This window comes from Solanum dulcamara, chromosome 2, assembly GCF_947179165.1.
Source record: "Solanum dulcamara chromosome 2, daSolDulc1.2, whole genome shotgun sequence".
NCBI lineage: Eukaryota > Viridiplantae > Streptophyta > Magnoliopsida > Solanales > Solanaceae > Solanum > Solanum dulcamara.
The window spans coordinates 78,713,715-78,736,466 of record NC_077238.1 but is presented as its reverse complement, the minus strand read 5'-3'; the positions used below and the strand labels follow the sequence as shown (position 1 = coordinate 78,736,466).

The 22,752-nt window shown below is 34.0% G+C and overlaps 3 protein-coding genes across 3 annotated transcripts; 2 read left to right on the top strand and 1 right to left on the bottom strand.

Annotated features, from left to right (window-relative positions):
- The first annotated feature begins 918 nt into the window (after window positions 1-918).
- LOC129880891 (uncharacterized) lies at window positions 919-9,849 on the top strand. Its single transcript, XM_055955128.1, has 5 exons — window positions 919-1,407; window positions 1,822-1,933; window positions 5,785-5,899; window positions 7,624-8,685; window positions 9,412-9,849. The coding sequence occupies exons 1-5, from the start codon at window positions 1,218-1,220 to the stop codon at window positions 9,667-9,669; spliced, it is 1,737 nt and encodes a 578-aa protein (XP_055811103.1). The 5' UTR covers window positions 919-1,217; the 3' UTR covers window positions 9,670-9,849.
- A 5,439-nt stretch (window positions 9,850-15,288) lies between these two features.
- Window positions 15,289-16,019, top strand: LOC129877827 (pleckstrin homology domain-containing protein 1-like). The gene has a single exon (XM_055953369.1). It carries the CDS (start codon window positions 15,370-15,372, stop codon window positions 15,805-15,807), a length of 438 nt encoding a protein of 145 aa, XP_055809344.1. The 5' UTR covers window positions 15,289-15,369; the 3' UTR covers window positions 15,808-16,019.
- A 3,852-nt stretch (window positions 16,020-19,871) lies between these two features.
- On the bottom strand, window positions 19,872-21,781 carry LOC129880889 (30S ribosomal protein S31, chloroplastic). The gene is made up of 3 exons (XM_055955127.1): window positions 21,535-21,781; window positions 21,364-21,428; window positions 19,872-20,119 (listed from the first exon to the last, which is right to left on the bottom strand). Exons 1-3 carry the CDS (start codon window positions 21,710-21,712, stop codon window positions 19,997-19,999), a joined length of 366 nt encoding a protein of 121 aa, XP_055811102.1. The 5' UTR covers window positions 21,713-21,781; the 3' UTR covers window positions 19,872-19,996.
- Between the last annotated feature and the right edge of the window lie 971 nt (window positions 21,782-22,752).

The window sequence follows — 22,752 nt, the reverse complement described above, 5'->3', positions numbered from 1 at the left end:
GTTATATAGTTGACTATAATATGATTAAAATTAAGACGTTATATATTATACCTTTATAGGTAGTATTGAGGATTTCCTATTTTTCAGATATACAATAAGAATGTGGTGCAGTGAATGAAGTTATTTCTTTTTTAATTAGAGGTCTCAATTTTAACTTTTGAATATAAGTAAAAAAACCTTGATAAAAAGTGTTAATCATAAATGATTTCTATCCAGCATGAATTCAGACTAATCATGCTCTATTATGAATATCGAATGTCGAATGAAAATCCAAAAAAGAAATCCAATGATATCTTCATTCGAACTTTTTGAAGACAACTAACCACCATAACTTCTTTTTTTTGGTCAAACTAACCACCATAACTTCTTTTTCCCTCACAACAAGGCAAAAGTGTAATTTTAAAAATATTTTTAATTAAATAAATCAAAATTTATGAAGTGGGGCTATTTTTGTAATTATGCATAGCAACCATTGGAATTCTGATAACGTACCCTTCAAGTGAAGAAAACATCAAAAGAGAAGCTTTGTTAGTTGCATTAAACATGCCCCACGCTCATCACTATTTTTTTCTTTTTAATTTTATTATATCTGTATTCGTATTTGATTAATTTAAATTCATTCATATAAGATATCTTTAAGAGAAATTTATTTTTCTAAATAAATTTTTTTAATGTTTAAAATCAATAACAAGATCTCAAATTAACGATGAAGATGCCTTATCCGTTACACCATGAACTTTTTTTTTGGTTGCCCCACACTCGTGACTTGTCCTATCAATTATCTAATTCTGAATAAGAACAAAATGGACAACCAAGCCCCAAAAGTCTTTTTTATATTCATTTTCATCCCTTATTCTTCCAATAAGTAACATTTTTAGCTTCCAATTTCCCCCCTCTCTCTCTCTTTTGATCTTCATATCATATTTCTTTTGATTTCTCCCTCTAATTTTTACCTACCGTTTTTGTTGTCTCTGCAAATTGCGGTTTCGTTAAGCTTTTTGCAGAATTTTGTTGTGAATTTTTCAAGTGATTTTTTTACATCTGGGTTTTAGCATTATTGTGTTTGTTGAAGTAGTTCATGAGGATGTGTATATGATGAGTGTGAAATGCTGTTTTTGTTTCTTGAAATTTGAAGAAAAAACTGGGATTTTATGGAGGGATTTTTGGGGATTTTTTTTTCAGTTGATGGATTAGGGGTTTTTAGGTTTTTTTGAAGTATGAATAGAAGTTTTAGGGCAGAGGAATCAACGTTGAGGGAGTTACAGCAGAAAATGGGGAGCTTTAGGAATTCGGTAATGAAGGAGAAGGAAGAGGAGCTAGGTTTGTTTCTCGAAATGCGAAGAAGGGAGAAGGAAAGAAATGATCTTCTCCTTTTTCAGAACGGCGATGAATTTGATGCTCCGCTTGGTGAGAAATCTAATTTATGTTTTTTCTGTTTCATATATTGTCTTTCATTATTAGTTTCTCGTTGAGATTATTGTGTGATTTTGCGTTTGTTGATGAATTTGGTTACTGTAGAGCAATGTTGTTCATACTCTTCGAAAATGTTGTCAGCTTAATTTGGGCTCTAGAGCTATGTTGCTCAGACTCTTCAAAAATGTTCTTTGATGGTGCGTGTCGGATTCTCTAAAAGTAGTGTATTTTTGGAGAATCGGACACGAGTGCAGCATGGAAAGTGAAGAGTCTGCACAACTTAGCTGAAGAATCATAAGAACACGACAGTATGTTCGATTTGTGGTGAACTTGGGTTTTCCATTGAGCTCTACTTCATAAGCTAAGCTCATTAATTGTTATTTTTTGCAAATTCTTTGTCCTGTGTAGAATCAAGAGCAGGCAGTTCGCCTATATTCAATATTGGATCAACTACTAATGTGAGGAAGAATGGTGCCGATGATTTCCTCAATGCTGACAATGATAAAAATGACTACGAATGGTAATTTCCTTTAATTTTACCGTCTTCTCGAGCATGTACTGATGGTGACTCTTCTTCTTCCGTTAATTATGTTTTGTTAGCTGGTTAGGTTGGACTGTCATAAATTCCTCAATCAAGTGAAATGTCTATGTCATGTCACCTACATTATGTCTTCATGTTCTATCTTCATCTTTTATTGTTTTTTATGGTTAAAGCAATGATAGCTTCTACAGTTCTTTTGGGGTAAAGCAATGATAGCTTTTACAATACTATCATACATGTTTGCTCAAATAATCTTCCGCAGACAGGGTTACTGATTTTTTGAACGGGCATAATGTTTAATAGTACACACAAAACACAAAATTATGAATATGAGGGGGCAAAAAACATAGTTTTTCCATCTTAAACATTAGGTTGGTTATTTGAGCCCCTAAGGGGGGAAGAAGTGGAAAAATCATTGTTTCCCCTCAGGGAGCGGTGGAGTTTGAGGGTGGAGTTTAAGAAAGGTAACATTAAGAAGTTACTCATCAAATATATGGAGTATGCTTAATGTGACAGTGACAGATTCAAGTCATTAAATTTCATAATCAAGATTCAAAAACAACAACAATAGTTTGCAATGCAAAAGAAATGTAAAGCACCATGTTAAATGTCTAGATCCTATGCAATGTTTCTCCTCTTTGTCTTTGATTTAAGATATTCGCGAGAAAGTGGTTTGAATTTTGTGTTCTCGTAGGGGCCTCTTTTTACAGATGAATCAATTTATTTATTTTACTCATTGTTCTGTACATTGTAGGAAAAAAAGAAAATTAGGTAAACATCGTATTGGTGTCCCAACAAATTGATAAGAGAGTCCAAATTTAGAAGTAATTAGAAATAGAACTTTGTTGGGGAATGTGTCTCAAAACTTGGCTACGATTCATAAAATTTGGTCTCCACTCATGATATACAGGTAAACTTAAGATGAACTCTCAAAGTAAGAAGTTGAGGATAAATAAACTTTTGGTGATGGACATTCTAATTTGGTGCCAATAACAAGCACTCCCTCCTTCCTCAAAAAATGGCTTGGTTCGGAGTACATGAGACAACTTGTCTAATTTTTGTGTGAATTCAGACTCCGAATTTCTAATTGTTTAGAAATTAAAATAACATATTTGGAAACTACATAAAGGTACTACAGATAGCAAGTGTTTGTAGTTTAAATAGAGAAAATAGCCAAATCCCCCCTCAATCTATATCCGGATTCCCAATTACATACTTCAATTTCATGGGGTTCCTATCACCCATCTAGACTGTTTCAACCTTCCTAAATGCTTACGTGGCAAAGTGAGTTTGTTTGAGCACCATATACAGATATTAAAACCTTATTTCTAATATTTATTTTCATAAATATATGTATACAACAACAACAACAACAACAACCCAGTGAAATTCCACAACGTGGGGTCTGGGGAGGGTAGAGTGTACGCAGACCTTACTCCTACCAAGGTAGGACGGTTGTTTTCGAGAGACCCTCGGCAATATATGTATATTTTCATAAATATATGTATTTTTAATTATTCTTTTTGCCTTATATGTTTTCTTTCTTCTCCATAGAAACATAGACCAGATCTCTCCACCAATTACCATCTCTAAGCCATTGCTGCCACCACCATCTCCATCGAATTCACCATTGTTGATTCCAAATAAGTTTTCAAACTCTCATGTAAAAAATTTGCAAAACCAATCAAATCCACTATAAATAAAATGACATAGAGCCCGTTTGGATTGGCTTTAAGTTGGTCAAAACCAACTTAAAGCCCCTTTTTAGCTTTTGGACGTGTTTGCCTAATGCTGACTTTAAGCCATAAAGTTCTTAAAGTCAGTCAGAAATGAAAAGTTAGGATTTCTAACTTTTTTTTCCAAAGTGCTTAAAGTCATTTTCTTTGACCATGGAAATTACTTTTATATCCTTTATATTTTAACTAAATTCTCAAACTACCTTTTTTTATTCTTTTAACCCTAAAATTCACATCATAAGCACTTTTATCCAAACACTCAACTGCTTATTTATAAAAATAACTTTCAGCACTTCAAAATTCTAAAAGCACTTTATACATAAAAGTTACTTTTTTTAAGCCTATCCAAACGGGCTCATATATTTATATCACCCAAAAAGTCTTTGAATCAGATTTGAAAAAATCTATGTGGGTTCACATCAAATCCAGTTACAACAACAACATACCAAGTGAAATCCCACAAAGTGGGGTCTGGGGAGGGTAGAGTGTACGCAGACCTTACCACTACCTCGTAGAGGTAGAGAGGCTGTTTCCGAAAGACCCTCGACTCAAGTGTATCAAGCCCAAGAAAAAGAAGAAAACAATGACGGAAGTGTAAGAGAAAAAACAACAACAACAAATAATATGCTAAACGAAATGCAATAAACAACATATGGCAAGATTTATAAAGGCACGACTAGTCCTATGACCTACACTAAACCTCTACACTACAGGACAAATCCCTACTAGCCTTCTATCCTAATAAGCGACCTCCACTTTTTCCTATCTAGAGTCATGTCCTCGGTAATATGAAGCTGCACCATATCATGACGAATCACTTCACCTCAATACTTTTTCGGCCTACTCCTTCCCCGCCTCGTACCCCCTATATCCAACCTCTTGCACCTCCTCACTGGGGCATCGGCGCACCTCCTCTTCACATGCCCAAACCATCTCAGTCTAATAGATCCTTTAATTATCAATCTCAAATCTCAATCAATCAACTACATCTCAGTATCGGCATGTTATCAATCTCATTAATTGTTCAATCGCCAGTGAATCAGCCTTTTCCTCTTTAACATTGTCGTCGTTGCCGTTGACAATGATGACGTGGAGCACATCGTCGGCTCCTCCTTATCTTCCCAACTTTTAACGTTTACAGTGATGGTGAAAGTACTTTGGGTGTTTGAAGGGAGGGTGAAAATATAGGAGAAAAGGGTAAAGAATGACAAAAAAATTGAAAAAAAAATTAATAAAATTTCCACGTGTCAAACGCGTGAAATTCACAGGTCAACATAGATGTTGTTGTGGTTTTTTAAAGGATGTAATCATTTCAGTTTTAAACAGTTCAGCGGGTTGATACGACTCCCCTGAAGTTGAAGTGTGTAGTTGGAAATCCTGATATAGGTTTTGGGGCTTTTGGATATTTTCTCAGTTTAAATAATTAGAACTTGTTTAACGAATCATAGTCAAAGGAAAAGCAGTTTGAATCCCAAAATGGTAATGACAAAATCCAGAAATTGGTGACAGCCACTGAGAGTCCATTGAGTGCAGCTAAGCTAGACCAAGGAAAAACCAGCGAGTGGGAAAGAAATGTATCTGCTTTAGATTAACAATTCTTACTGCTTTTACAAAGTGTTCTAATAACAAACATCTGCAAATTAACACCTAGCTAACAAGCTAACTGACAATTAAACAAACTTGTTATCTTAAGCACCTCATTGTAGTATTTACATCACAGCCTACAGTCATGCTACGCCACAGTTTAGTCTTTCCTCTACTTGCATTCCTTCAAAGGTAATCGTGCCAAACTATTTGGGACAGAAGGACATTTAATAATTGATGTTCATTTTTACTTATATTTTGAAGTTCAACTAATGAATTCCATATATCAAAATGTTGATGCAAACAAGTAAAGTAGTGGGTGCTATAACACCCGTGCAATCAATCAAAGAAAAAAGAAGCTAAAAAGTCCAAAATAGAAGAGAAAAGGCTTCTCAAGACCACTGATATTGGATGATCTTTTGCCTCACTTATACGTCCTTCAGTATCAAATGAGTATCTGCTTATGCCTTTTATCTGTATGCTTAGGTCTCATATAGTTTTGTATTTCAGGCTTCTAACACCTCCCAGTACTCCTCTTTTTCCTTCACTTGAGATGGAGTCGGAAAAATCAATGATGAGTCAGCTGGGAACTCCTAAAGCTCGCCCAACTGCATTGAGATCTAGAGTAAGAATATACTGCTTTAACTTTTCTTACTCCATGATTGCTGAAATAATGCATTTTCTGTAATTCGTTTGAGTATTATATATGATAATATGCTTAATACATGAAATGCTATCTTCATGAGTTCAACTTATTTTCGCTACACCTCCAGCCAGTATAAGGGATGTAGAGATGTGCAAGAAGCATAACAAGAGGCAAATTTCTGTGATCAGGTAGAAAGGACCTTGCAGGTCTTTTAGTTCAAAACACACATGGTGGCTCCGTTGTTTAGTCAAATGCTATTAGCAACGAAATCATCTTCGTTGATATATCACAGTTATCTTAATGAATTTCTTAAAGCAAATAATATGATATAGAACCCGTTTGGATGTGCTTTAAGTTGGTCAAACCAACTTATAAGCCCTTTTTAGCTTTTGGACGTGTTTGCCTAATGCTAACTTTAAGCCATAAAGTTCTTAAAGTCAGTCAAAAATGAAAAGTTAGGATTTCTAACTTTTTTTTAAGTGCTTAAAACCATTTTGTTTGACCATGGAAATTACTTTTATATCCCTTATATTTTAACTAAATTCTCAAACTACCATTTTTATTCTTTTAACCCTAAAATTCAAACACTTATTTTCAACATAAGCACTTTTATCCAAACACTCAACTGCTTATTTATAAAAATAACTTTCAGCACTTCAAAGTTCTAAAAGCACTTCATACATAAAAGTTACTTTTTTTAAGCCCATCCAAACGGGCTCATACTCATGTGCATTTCCTTTTTGAAGTTTCTCATGAGCATGTATAGTTACCATTGCTCAATCTTTCAAAGTTTTCACCACCTTTTGCAGACGTAAATTTCTAGGAGTGCAATCGTTGTTGGGTAGTAAGGCTTGCTTGTTTACCCTTTAATCACAAATTACGGGTTCTCCTAAAACGTAAACAGATATAGAATTTTGCCTACCACCTTTAGCCTGTATGGTATTTGGTTCTTCGGTTTTTCAATTAGTATGTACCATATACTGATCCGTAGTTGGTTCGGTTCAGTTTCTATTCAGTTCTTCGGTATAAGCAAATGGGGAAAAACTTACACCCTGCTTAGAATTGATACATCCTCATTGTAGTCGGTGATGTTCATATTGCATACTTTTGTTTGTTGAGCTTCAAAAGTTAGATGATATTGGCTATTGGTGAAATTCATGGCAAATGAGAACATAAGAAAATGATTCCTACAGTTAGCACTGTTCTTTGTTATATATATTTACAACATAATCCAGAGACAACCTATTTTTGTCATAATCTGGAAATTGAAAGAAATAGCTTCTTAAAAGGACAAATTTCTCGGGCAAGGAGGATTCTTGCTGGTAATAAATGATTTTAACTGATTAACTCCATCTCCTTATCGAAGAACAGCTGCTGCGATATTTTCATCTTGAACACGACTAAGCAGCAGCTGCAGTGGTTATTGTCACTGTCGGTATTTCGGTTAACGGAAATTCTGATATCTTAAAATCAAAAAACTGAACTGTCGAAAAATTAAAACTGAAACCATCCGAAGAACCAAAACTGAAGAACTGAATTAATTTGGTTCGGACTGGTTTTTTGGTTTTAATGCCGACCCCTAACACCTGCCCCTGTTAAAAATTAGGGATGGAATGTTGGATCTTCCAGCTAGGCAGTCTTAACTTGAATTTGTTGGGAACCATGGACTGATTTTACTATGCAACTTGTTATTCTGGATGCAGTTAGCAAATCCCCAGCCTGAGCCCTCTGGTAGAAGCAATTTAGCATCTAGACAGCCTGCTTCCGTTACCGGATTAAATACTTCAAATTCAGGTCTTCGAAGACCATCTTCATCAGGTGGATCAAGACCTTCAACTCCAACTGGACGACCCACATTAAGTGCAACATCCTCCTTGACATCAGCATCTAGACGCACATCTACTGCAGCATCCAAAGCAATGACATCCACTGCAACTTCTAAAACAATGTCAACCACAACCACGTCTCGGCCATCAAGGTCTTCAACACCAACTTCTCGTTCCACCTTGCCTTCTGCTAAGTCCACGGTTCCTACAAGATCTTCAACACCTACAGCAAGGTCTAGTGCAAGGTCCTCAACACCAACCAGAAACTCCTCAACACTCACAACCAGGGCATCTATTCCTGGATCAAAGTCCACATCAAGGGCAGCAACTCCAACTCGTCGGCCTACTTCAGTGTCCAGTACAGCTAATGTGACAGCTCCTTCCATTAAATCTCCATCTTCAGTTACACCAGCAACCACTACGGCAAGAAATCCTGGAGCCTCACGTCCTAGTTCTCCAACTGTAAAACCCAGACCATGGAAGCCCTCAGATATCCCAGGGCTCTCCTATGATGCTCCACCCAATTTACGGACATCACTATCTGACAGGCCAACTTCAGCTACAAGGGGTAGACCTGGAGCACCAAGTGCTAGATCTTCATCCATCGAGCCAGTTTTAAATGGAAGGATTAGACGACAATCTTGCTCTCCATCTAGAGGGCGTCCTCCTAATGGTGTTGTGCGTAGCAGCGGGAGCTCTGTTCCGATACCAGCTATGAGTCGATTACATGCTAAAGCTAATGATAATGTAAGCCCTGGTATGATTGGAACTAAGATGGTTGAAAGGGTAATAAATATGCGGAAGCTGGCTCCTCCTGCAAAGCAAGATAACAAACATTCTCCCCGTAATAACTTATATGCACACTCTTCATCACCCGACAGTTCAGGTTTTGGAAGGACATTGTCGAAGAAATCCTTGGATATGGCTATGAGGCATATGGTATGTATATTTCATTTCATGCTGCTATTTAGATAAAAGATAATACACAAAATTCACTTGGATAGGCTTTTCAGAGTATGCTCATGAATGTTCTCTATGCAACATGGTGCTCTTCAGAATGAAGACTTCCTTTTTGGGATAAGTTTCTGTAGTTTGAAGGCATGTATAGCCTTTTAAGAGCCTTTTTAACCATGGGTACTTTTCAGTTTTTAAGAGCCCATTTGGATCTTCCAGGATTTGAAAAACTCCAAAAGGTTATTTTCACAATTTTCTCTCAAAATCACTCACCAAAAGGTTATTTTCACAATTTGTATTCATGTCCAAACACAACTCCAATTTCCAAATACCATTTTAAACTTGAAAACAAATACTCCCTTCGTTTCAATTTATTTGTTTGGTTTTGACTTGGCACAGTATTTAAGAAAGTAAAGAAGTTTTTTGAATCTTGTGGTCTTAAATTAAAGATATATAGAATGTATCAAAATGCCCTTCAGTCTTGTGGCCTTAAACATGTCACGTGAAAAGTTAGAATTAAAGAGTTGCCATAAAAGGAAAGAAACATTCTTTTTGAAATGAACTAAAGAAAAATAAGGCAACGCCTCACTAAAAGCATACAATATGCTCTCTTGGTTTTACCGGAGCTCTAAGAAGGCACATTGTCATCCTTCTTGTTTGTTTGTTTTTACTTCAAGGTTTTGCTTAATTGAGAATATTCCTCTCACACAGGATATAAGGCGAAGCATCTCAGGAAATCTGCGTCCATCGATGACTAATATTCCAGCATCCTCCATGTACAGTGTAAGATCAGGACCTAACAGAAGCATGACAGTGAGTGTATCTGATTCCCCACTTGCTACCAGCAGCAATGCTAGTTCTGAAGTGAGTGTCAATAACAATACGGTGTGTCTTGATGGGAGTGAAGTTGATGATGCTATTAGCGGTGTTAAAGGTGCTCGATCTCCTGCCAATATGCATGGAAGGTAATGATTGTCCTTCGCTGGTGCAAGATTATAAAATTATAGTTTTGATTCAGTGCCGGAATGAGAGTTTTGGCGCTTGAATCATGATTGTTTCCTCGGAAGAACCGATGCATAATGTCTCCCTCGTTATGTAAAGATTGATGCACAGTTAGCTATGAAATTTGAAGCCAGCCTATTCTCATAAGTTATGTTGTGTGCTTAGAACCATTTTTTTCAAACAGAAATGCTAGTTCTGAAGTGAATATATGATTCCCCAGTTGCTAGAATCAATAATGTGCCTCATTCTAGTTCCTACTTTCAGATTATAAGCTCCCGTTTGACCATAGGTTTTGAAGTTGAAATTTGAGTTGAAGTTGTGTTTGGACATGCATTTTACTTGAAAAAGTTTGAAATTTTGTGAGTGGAAGTCTTTGAAAATATTTTCAAATTTCATGGCCCTAACAAGGATTTTTTTTCTTATCTGGCGTTCGAACTCGAGACTTCTGGTTAATGGAAGAGCAGCCTTATCCATTGTACCATATCTCTTTGGCGGTACGACTAGTAGTCTACAAGGTACTAAGGGGTCGTTTGGTGTGAAGGATAACACCAAATAATTTCGGAATTAAATTATAGTGGCACTTAAGTTTGTGTTTGGTTGGCAAGTCTGAAATAATTTATCCCGGAATTAATAAATAGTACCGGGATAAGTTATCCCTTCTCTTGGGTGATATAAGTTATCCCGGAACAAAATAGGTAAATGACAAATATATTCCTTTAAATATTTTTTATACTTCACTTTTTACATTCAGATATATTTATATTATTTTTAAACATATATAACAACATTTGCTTTTTATTTTTATGATAATTCTTCATATTTTTTCTATTGAAAAATTACACTATATAATATAATTTTTATTTATAAATTCATTTGACTAATTCTTATGTTTATTTACATTTTGATTTTTCTTAAAAAAAAATTTACTTTAACAAATTTAAAATGAAAATTCTATTTTTTAAATTAAATAAGAAGGAAGTTTTATTTTTAAATACATACGGACATCATGAAAATGCACACATAAAAATATTTAAGGTAAAGAAGATGAAAGTTTTATTTTAAGAATGAATATTGAATAAATAAAACTTGCAAAAAAATATAAAAAACTAAATAAAGTGAAGGATATTTTTGTAAACAAACAATCTATTCTTAAAATTTATGCAATGCATATTATTTTGAATATAATAAAACGAACATTCAATAAGACATAATCTCAACATAACTTATCCCATCATAATTAATCTCAAAATAACTAATTTCATCATAATTTATATTCAAATCAAACAATCCTAAATGAGTATATTAGGAGGAAATGGTTGTTGTGTTGCTCTATGCAAAGTAGAAGTTCAAACCTACTAGGACAGTAAAATATTAGTATAACCCAACAGAAAAATAAATATCGTATCTACATTTGGAGAGAAAATGACCAAAATGGTCCTTAATATATGAGTTATGCTTAAATTACCCTTTTACACATATTCTAATACCATATTTACTTGTATTCCCTATTATATCAAAAAATATTCAAAATCCCTCTTTTTCCTTTAACTCTCTCTCCCTCACTGATACATCACTTTTCCTCCCTAAATCCTCACCTAAATTCGCTCCTCTTTATCAGTTTTTGAGATTTTGAATTTCTGAGTACATCTGTTACTCAATTTCAAGGTTCTAACTAAGGTATATTTAAGTTTTTCCTTATCTGGAATCTCACTTCATCCTCATTCAATCTAATTTCTCCTAAAATTTGTATCGTTTGATTTCTTCTGTAAATCTTTGAAAAATCTTCTAAAATTGGTATCCTTTGCTTTCTTCTGTAAATCTTTCTGTTTTTTTAACTCATATCTTCAATGATACATATGGAATCCGTTCATGATCTCACACAGTTGAATAAAAATCAAGAAATTCGTGTTTCACCTGGTTCTGATTCATCTTGGGAAGGTTACGACGAGGTTATATCCAAACATCGTAACGATCCAGCAGTGATGGATAAGCTATGTGAGAAATTGATGTATCTGCTGTTTTAATGTATTTGATACATTAACTGTAATGTATCAGAATCAGTAAGCAACTAAAATGTAATAATCTTTCCATATATCAATTGAAAAGATTTGTATGCTTTTCTCATCTGTCAAACTCGAATATAAAATCAAAGTTTATGTATCATATTTTAATGTATCAAACTTGACTATCCGGGGCATCTTGCGTATGTATCACAATAACATTTATCAATTTTTAATGAATCTGATACATATACTTTTGTATCACATTCTCATTTACTAAACAATAATTCTTCTGATACATATTGTTTATGTATCAGGTCCGCTTGTAGAAAGATGTTATGATTCTGATACTTCTTTTTTATGTATCATATTCATAAGTGTCAAGTTTTGCGAATTCTGATACATATTGTTTGTGTATGAGATTTTCATGCATCAAAATTTATTGATTATGATACATCATGCATATGTATCATATTCTCATTTCTCAACATTTACTAATTCTGATACATTTTGTTTTTGCATAAGAATTTCATTTCTCAAGATTTAATGAGTATGATACATCTTGCTTATGTATCAGATTAGCTTGTATCAAGATTTACTGCATATGGTACATCTACAACTTATATCAACACAAGATGTTATGTATCATCCACAACTCTTGTAGAATTATAGTTGTCGGAAAGCCAAGAATATTTATGTTAGGAAAAATAACGATCCAAAAAAAATCCATGTGAGATTTCATCTCTCCTAGTCAAGGAGAACCGATGGACGTCGAGTTTTTTTTTTTAAAAAAAAATTATAGTGGTAGAATTTACAATTTTGTTTTTCACCAATTGTAAACATTTTAAATGTATCTGCTGATTTAAGTATCCTGATACATTATATTTAATGTATCAGAATCAGTAATGAACTGAAATGTACTAATCTTTCCGTATATCAACTGAAAAGATTTGTATGTTTATCTCATGTGTCAAACTCAAATATAAAATAAAAATAGATGTAATTATATGATTCAAATAGAATGTATACCGGGATAACACAAACATCATATCTCTTTAGGAATGAAATTACAAGTCTTTCTGTTGTGGCCTTGGTGGCCACAACGTCCACAAGAATTTGTGCTACTACTTATCTTCTCACTAGCGAACTTTTTTCTCCTTTTCTTTGGTCTTCCTGGCATCCTTTTGTATATTGGTGGCAAGATAAATTCTTTTAAAATTTCCTTCAAAGTAGACAAATCTTTTTTATCTGGCATTGGAACCATTGGTAATTCATAAGTATTTGCCAACGCCTCTGGCTTGTAGTAATCATCACAGTATGGGTATAGGTCAGTAATGTTCTTGCTCTTCAACACTGCAATTGCATGTGGACATGGTATCTCGTCTAGTTGAAATCTGCCACAATTGCATGTTTTTCTTTCAAGACACACAATGTATCTTATACCTAATTCATAAACAGAATAAATCTATTCTGATGAAGCAACAACCTGCGCGAAATAAATTTCAAATATAAGTATCAGTACTTATGCATCACATACACAACTATGTATCAGAAATGATGTAAAAGGATAATAATTATCACAGAATATACATAACTGATGAAGCAACAAACTGCAGAAAATAAACTTCACATATATGTATCAGAACTCATGTATCAAATACAGATCAGATATATCAGAACTGATGTATCAGTATATAATTATCACAGAATATACCTAAATGATGAAGCAACAAACTGCAGGAATCAAGCTTCACATATATGTATTAGTACTTATGTATCAACTACACAATTGATGTATCAGAACTGATGTATCAGTATATAATTAGCACAGGTTATACCTAAATGATGAAGCAACAAACTGCAATAATTAAACTTTTCATATATGTATCAGTACTTATGTATCAACTACACAACTAATGTATCTATACTGATGTATCAGTATATAATTAGAACATGTTATACCTAACTGATTAATCAACAACTTGCAGGAAATAAACTTCACATATATGTATTAGAACTTATGTATCAACTGTAGAACTAATGTATCATAACTGATGTATCAATATTTAATTAGCACATGTTATACCTAACTGATGAATCAGCAACCCGCAGGAAATAAATTTCACATATATGTATCAGAACTTATGTGTCAACTACAGAACTGATGTATCAGTATTTAATTAGCACAGGTTATACCTAACTGATGTATCAAAAAACTGCAGGAAATAAACTTTACACATATGTATCACAACTGATGTATCAACTACAGATCTAATGTATCAGAATTGATGTATCAGTATTTAATTAGCACAGTTTATACATAACTGATGTATCAAAAACCCGCAGGAAGTAAAATTCACATATATATATATATATATATATTAGAACTTATGTATCAACTACAGAACTGATGTATCAGAACTAATGTATCAGCATTTAATTAGCACAGTTTATACCTAACTGATGTATCAAAAAACTGCAGGAAATAAACTTCACACATATGTATCACAACTGATGTATCAACTACAGATCTGATGTATCAAAATTGATGTATCAATCTTTAATTAGCACAGTTTATACATAACTGATGTATCAAAAACCCGAAGGAAATAAACTTCACACATATGTATCACAATTGATGTATCAACTATAAAACTGATTTATCAGAAATGATGTATCAGTATATAATTAATACATGTTATACCTAACTAATGTATCAAATAACTATGTATCAAGTACTTATCTACTTAAAAATAACTGTCGTGTACCTTCATTCTCGAACACTTGATCGTGTTTGATACTATGATATCTTCAAATTTTCTACCCAAAGTATGTTTTGTATAAGATGCTACTTCCCTATTTTTGCAGCTAAAGTTGATGTATCATATACATAACTTATGTATCAGTAAAACTGAAAAAAAATAAATTGAAATCGACTTTGGTTTGAATTGATGCTCTGTGTTTTCCATTCGAGACGATGCTCTGTTTTTTGGCTTGAATTTTAATGAACATGACCGTTGCTTTTTTTAACAAATTAATCTCATTAATTAGATCAGTAATTCATTTAAAGAACCAATTATACCTTATATTAAGATACTATCCATAAATAGCTGATATGCATTAACTATTCTACAGCTAAAGATGATGTATCAGATACATAACTAATGTATCAGCAAAACTGGAAAAAAAATTGAAATCGACTTTGGTTTGAATTGATGCTCTATTTTTTGGCTTGAATCTTCATGTACACAACCATTGCTTTTTTAACCAATTAATCTCATTAATTAGATCAATAATTGATTTAAAGAACCAATCATACCTTATATTAAGATACTATCCATAAATAGATGATCTGCATTAACTATTTTACAGCTAAAGTTGATGTATCAGATATATACTAATGTATCAGCAAAATTAAAAAAAAAAAGAAAATCGAATAATTTTGATATGATAAGGGATGTATAGTAATTAAACTTTTTCATTATGGGATTTAGGTAAAGTTTACTTATTTTTATCCTTACTCACGATGGTTTTAATTCATTTTTGGAAGGAAAAAAGAACTTTTAAATTAGCAGAAAAATAATAAAACAAGCAACCTGTCTAGTGTTCACATTTCTCTCTCCTCTTTCTTTTATCTCTCTCTCTCTCTCCTTCGATCCCATCACCCATGGCCAGTCTATGGCGAGCCGTGATGGGTGACAACACAACTTCATCGAACGACGACTACGATGGAGTAGAATTCTGGTTTAATCCTGAACGAACCGGATGGCTTACAAAACAAGGCGAATATATAAAAACTTGGCGTCGCCGGTGGTTCGTGTTGAAACAGGGGAAGCTGTTTTGGTTCAAGGAAGCCAATATCACCAGAGGATCGAAACCGCGTGGCGTTGTTCCGGTGGCAAATTGCCTTACAGTGAAAGGAGCTGAAGATGTTCTCAACAAACAATTTGCTTTCGAGCTTTCAACTCGTTCCGATACTATGTACTTCATTGCTGATTCGGAGAAGGAGAAAGAGGATTGGATCAATTCGATCGGACGGTCTATAGTGCAGCATTCGAGATCTGTTACTCGTGATGAAATTCTCGATTATGATAGCCGGAAATAAAATATTTGCCTAACCGAATTATGGTACGTGTATCTTTGTTTTTTTTTCTTTTTTGGGAAATTAATTATTATCTTTATGTCTCGTCTGTGTGTAGTGTGAATTGAATATATAATTTCTGGTATTTGAAACTGTAAGTACTCTGTTTGAGTCATTGTTGAACTATGAATGTTGTAAATTTGCTGCCTGTTGTGAGTTGAAGTTTCCTCTTTGCATTTTTGAGCTGTTAGGTATTTTATCTTACTTTTTTACACAATTCTGATGGCACTTTAGAGGTATATAACAGTTTGTTTGGATGTTTGTTATATTGTTTCATAATGTATCGGATTCTGTTGTATTGTATTGACTGTAATGTCTTGATGAATACGACGTTTGGATAGATTGTATCGATTCCCGTAATTACATAATGTCAAACTTGAGCAAATTGAAGGACAAACCCGGAAGAAGAGCAGGGTACGAAATAGAGCTATTATAAATAGGTAATAGGGTAAAAGATAAAATATGATTTTTAGATAATAAACAAAGATAAAATGAGAAGAAAACATAAGGCAACTTTATGAGACTTTTCATTGTTAAATAACAATAGACTTAAAGATACGATACAATAAAATTTAAGTAGTAATCAAAATAAATATTGTATTTAAACTGATAATACAATACAATAGGTAACTATCATCCAAACAAGTTGTAAGTAACAATTCAGATATCATGAAGGCTTTGCTTTTTCACTTGTTGGGTATGTTAATTTGTTGATTATTACAATAGAAGAAATGCAATTAAGAATATTTGAAGGAACTGAGATGAGATCAGCAAATCTCCTTCAATACTTGCGTTTCAAAGTTTAGTAATAGAGGAATGTCTGGAATCATTATGGAGAGCTCTTTGGAATGAAATTAGAGTGATGGTGGATACAAGCAAATTAGATTCTCTAATATACTTCTTAGAAAATACGAAATCCGGGGCTTGCTAATGTCCCATGAAGTTTCTATTTTACTCTCTAGCTATATCTGTTCTTGTATTCTTGAGCTACTCCATGATGTTGCTCTTTTTTCCACAGTTGATAATCCATCCCACCTCCCAACATGTCCCAATATTTATCTCTCAACTGTCTCCTGCAAAATTACATCATGATTTACTAGCTTTTGATATGCTCTTCCTTCATTAACTTTTTATTTGTTGATAATCGAGAAATACCTGAGGGCCAATGGCACATGGTTCAAAGTTCAATGGATAATGGACCCGAGCCTCTAGCTTTCTCCACCTAAATACCATGCTTTTGTCTAGAGCAGGATTAGAACCCGTGACGTGTGCCTAATTCACATCACTCTCTGCATTTACCACTAGACCAAAGCTATGAGGGTGCTTCCCTCATTAGTTAATCTTTCATTTTTCTCTTTTGTGGATTCTAACTTGTATAAATGCACTTTTTGTTCCTAGTTCACACAAAATCAAATCGATCGCAACTTGTATAAATGCATCTTTATAAAAATGTATACTACCAAATTGTGGTGGTCTTGTTGAGTCTAAGACACGTTAACTTCCAAGGTTAGCACTTGCTAATTCAGCTCTGCGGTGATATGTTTATTTGGGTCATTTTATAGAAGCTCATTTAGATTGGTCATGTGAATTTGAATCCATATTCTTTTGTTGGTGAGGGATAACCCTCATTGTCATGTTCCATAAGCATTCCTTTTGGCGGTCCTTTCCATTTCAGTCAGATTCTTCTTCTTTTTTCTTGTCCTTAATGTTTCGGTTGTGCACTTGGGTACATTGGCTGGTTATGATTTTCGGAATACCAAAAAGAAAGCTTTTTTTTTTAACATAACATTCAGAGTTGCATTATGTTTCTGAGATGATTTTAGGTAGCTCTCCCTGTTGTTATTATCATTAAAAACTCTGAAGTGTTGTATAGTAGAAGAAGAAAATTCCTGAGTTTCATTAACGATAGTGTCTCATGATCCTACAAGATGTTGCATGACATGGCCATAAAGATATCATTTACTTTCTCTCACGGAATTAAAGAACCGGTGCTTTTTGGAATGAAGTATGCTACAGATGAGAGCCATTTAATACCTAGAGATTTTGTTTTTTGGCTAGATTTCTTAGGCTCATATCTGCATACTTGCCAAGCTAGGCAGATATTTAGTAGTTTTAAATGTTACCTAGTGAATCTAATACTGCAATAGTCATTGATTTGACTTCACTTTACTTTAGATTAAAGATAGGGGCTGGGCCGGCAGTGAAGACTCATTTAGTAGACAGCGAGCGAGTTCGGTATGTTAATGCTCACTAGAACTTGGAAGAAATTTGTTCTCCTCAGAAAAATAGAATCTCTCTTCCACCTTTCTGCTGCAATTTCGGGATTTTATTTTTCATTAGAGTCTTTGCAATTAGGGTTTTAAGAAGTTCGTTCTTAATTAGCCCCCGGGCTTGGTCAGAAGCTCAAGTCTTGCGCCATGCGAACTAAGCTTGGTATGTAAGTGGAAAAAGGCAGAGGGGTGGATCCATTATTCTCGAGCTTCGAAGGCTACCTGGTCTTAACCTGTACATCAAATCCAGCATTTTCTTCCACCAATATCTATTTTATCCAATACTCTATACAACATTGGCATACTTCTGCTGTCTGCCTGCCACAGATGAACTCTCAAACATGTACTATATCAACATACTTGTGTCCTGCTGTAAAGTTGTTTACGATTGTAGTGTTCTGTATAACATTTTTCTATATATGAACTTCAAAAACCGTATTTGAATATGTATACAAACTTGTTGACCCAAGCGAGAAAAGCTCTTCTATAACCCCCTTTCATTATAGTTTTGATACCTCAATCCATTTCTTTTGTGACCTGGTCCGCTCGCTCGCATCTCGACTAATTCTACGAGGTATATGTTACCTCCCCCAACACATATATGGAGTAATTCTATCCATGGAGGTCTAAATAAGAACACCTAGGGGTCGTTTGGTAGGATGTATTAGAGAATCTAATAAATGTATTAGCTGTGTTATTATTTAATCCTTTGTTTGGTAAAGGCCGAAGTGCCCTTAATATATCAAACCAAAAAGTGGATAGGAAATAGCTCCAACATAATTAATCTCAATATTATTTATACACTCTATTCAATACTATTCTTGTGAACTCTACCAAACGACCTCCTATTGTTTTTGTCTCCACTAGAATGTGAACCTAAAACCTCGTGGTTTTCAACCTAGAAAGAATTCACATAAATGAAATGAATTTGTGGAGTTCCCTAAGCTTTTCACTTGTCTTCATAGGCAGACCCACATGTATAGGAACGGGTGCTTGCTCCCATTAACTTCGAAAAAAATTATATATATGTATGTATATATACTTTGAGGAATAGATATATATTTAACTGTGCACTTTGGGACATTGGTTGAAATTGTTGCTTCCGCACCTGCGATTCAAGATCGATCTCGGAATAGCACATTTTTATTTTCAGCAAAAGTGATGCATGTGGGGGATTCGAACCTGCAATCAGCATGTATATTCACCAGATCCTTGACCATAGAGCTATCACAATCAACTACACTACAAAGCTAAACTATAAGTACTTATTGGCTTAGAACTCATATTTGATATATGTGTATATATATATATATATATATGTATGTATCTATATGTATGTATTTTCGCTACTGCTCACACTACTATGATCAATCGTACACAATATTATCCCTCAATCATCATTGGAAGTTTTGCTAGCACCTATGTTAAGATAATGGTGCCCCCATGATTTTCAAATCTTGGGTTGGCCTCTGCTTGTCTCGATAGCTAAAATAGTGATAATTTCTTGAATAATACTTATCAAACACCAGAAAATTAGTATTGAGAAACCATTTTTTATGGATAATATTTTTCTTCATGCCAAACATACCTGAAGTGAGGTTTGGTTGGGGGTGGGGGGAGGGGGGTTGGTTTTTTAAGCTTTCTACCTTTTATTGATGTCTATCACCGCTAGTATAGTGAACGTTGCTAGAACCCCATGCACAATTTAACAGGACACAAGAACATTTAATTCAAGGCCCTTCAAGCAAACTAGAAATCTCAGTCCAACTATTAACTTAATCGACATTAAAATTTTGGTAACTCGATGAAATAAACAAGTAGTAGAATATTAGAGCTACATAAAAATAAAAATTGCTGATGATGAAGTTGTTCCTCCAAGAAAACTAGGGGTCATGAATCTCAATTTTAACGACTTGGCCATCATCAAATGGATCTCTCTTTGGTGCTGCTGGTGGTGCTGCAACCCTAGGTGGTCCTCTTCCCTTCTTCTTGTTCCTTGGCCTTGCCTAAACCAATTCATAGAGTCAATATTAGTTCAAAATAGCAATCAAAAATGTTTAAACAACTATTGGTTTCCGCTATTCTTGTCAAATCTAATGAACATAACAACAACATACCCAGTGTATTTCCATAAATTGGAGTCTAGAGAGGGTAGAAGACATATAGACCTTACCTCTACCTTAGATGTGACTTGTGAGATAGAGAGGCTGTTTCCGATAGACCCTCGGCTCAAGACAAAAACAGACTAGAAAAAGATGTAATGAAAATACAGAAGATAATAGGTAGTAACAAAACAACAAATAGTAGCAGAATAGTACTACAACCAACTAGTACTACAATCAAACTATACGAAACAACTAATATCAACAAAAATCGAAGAACAATAAACTACAAGCGTAGCACTATGATTAACGAACATAAATTGTTAAATATTTAATGGAGGCTAAAGGTGGTTAGTGCATACTTGTGGGATTATTTTGAACCTACCTTCAAACACAAACGCAATGGATCATTATAGTCATTTTATCGTGCTATTCTAGAATGAAATTTCCAAAACTTCAATCGATCAATCGTACCTCAAGTGCGAGCTAGTTTAGGTCATAAATATAAATCCTTCTTTTTATCTATTATGATACAAAGTAAAATCTTATGAAAAAGAAAATAAAACCTTAAAAATTCTACAATACTAATAGCATTTGGTTATAGGCATTAAACTCCCGCATTAATTATGCAAAACCTTATACACCACAAATCTTACTTGAATCTATGAATTGTTTTATATGAGTTGATATATCTCAATTGTTTTATCCACTTTTTATATGGGATAGTAATCCCACTCTTTTATTATTATAAATAATTGGATAAAAAAAATCCAAGGATTAGCAAATACTCAAATCAAACTTCGAAATAAAATTAATCTCAAATTTTTCTATCGAGATTATTATCCTTGTCCCAATTCCAAAGTATCAAACTAGAATGTAACCGTAGGATTCTCCTAATATAGAGGATGCAAGTGTTTGATTATAAAATATACGGGGTAATCAATGGCAGAGCCAGAATTTTGAATTCAAAATCTGAAAGAATAGACATACGAACTAGTCGATCATAATTTTCAAGCTAGGGGATTCGGATGAAACCACTAAGCCCAAGGTGGCTCCGCCACTGGATGTAACTGAAATTAAGTTATATATTAGTGTTACCCTACAATAAACCAAAAACATACTAAGAAGGAAGGAAAGGGAACTCTCACATTGCCAAAGGAGTGATTGAACCGCTTGCCTTTCGCCGTCTTCTTATCCCCTCTGCCGCAATAAACTGAAATCAAAACAAATCCACAAAAAAAAAATCATTTCAATTTCTCGAACTCAAATTGAAATCATCACAATTCACAAACATGAATTCGAAGGTATGTAATTCATACTCAATGGGAGGTTTGAAGCGGTGAGAGACGAAGAAGAAATTGATGCTGAAGGAGACGCCGCCGTAATTGAGACGCTGCCGACGACGGAGTGAGAACGAGAGAAGGATAAATTAGGCGAGAGAGACGCCATGGATTGAACAGCAGCCATAGGGACTGAACCAAATAACAACGACGGCATTGCAGCAGCTCAAGTAATGGTGGGTGGGGATAGAATTCAGTTTTTTTAATTTGTGGTGGTTCAATAGCTTTTTATTGTTTCTAGATAATGTCTAGACACACCCTTTGTTTCGTCTTTTTTCTTCAAAAATGCCCCTGAATTAAGGCAAAATTGATTCCTTTTTTTCTCTTTTTTTTGAAATAATGTTAAAGACATTTTTTTTAAATATGACAAAAGAAACCAGGAGCTACTATTTTTTTTTGAATGCTCACAAAATAAAATATTTGCTTGATGTAATAGCTCGCAAATCACAAAGGATAGATAACATGCATTAGGTAAGTTCGGTGTAATGCGCTCGATCTAGAAGGCAAATTCCTTATTTTTGCTGGTAAGGGGTTTCGAATTTGAAACCTCCAACATGAAAGTCTCAAGCTCAAATTACTGGACCACCCCGAAGGGTATGTTAGACATAAAAGTATTTTTGATCTATTTGGATAGTTGAAGGATATTTTTTATCTAAAAATATAACGAGGGATAAATTTGGCCCCTAAAAGGTCATTTGGTACGAGGAATAAGGAATAATAATCTCGGGAGAGAATGCAGATTATTTTATTCTGCATTTAATTAAAAAATTTAATTAATTTCAAAATTATTTATCTCACAATTTATACTATAATGATAGATTAATTATTCCACATATATGATTAAATAACTAATTTCGTGGTATATCCTAATTCATAAGATGACTTATTTGTTCCATCTCCCGTGGAAAATGACCCCTTGTATAATTGGGTGTTGCTAACCTTATACGTAGGTTAATTAAATTAGCTTTTATAAGTATTTTTTTTATTTATCTACATGTTTGGTAAGCATAAATAATATAAAGTTAAAATCAATCAAAAGTCATAAGTTCATCACACCTCAATTTATAAGCATTTTTTTGGTTAATCAACTCTTTTGTAAAATCCACGTAGATCCTACACCAGATATGTTGTTGTCGTATGTAATTTCCAAAATTCTAACTTTTAATTATTCTCTATTCCATTCCGTCATTTGTCCTT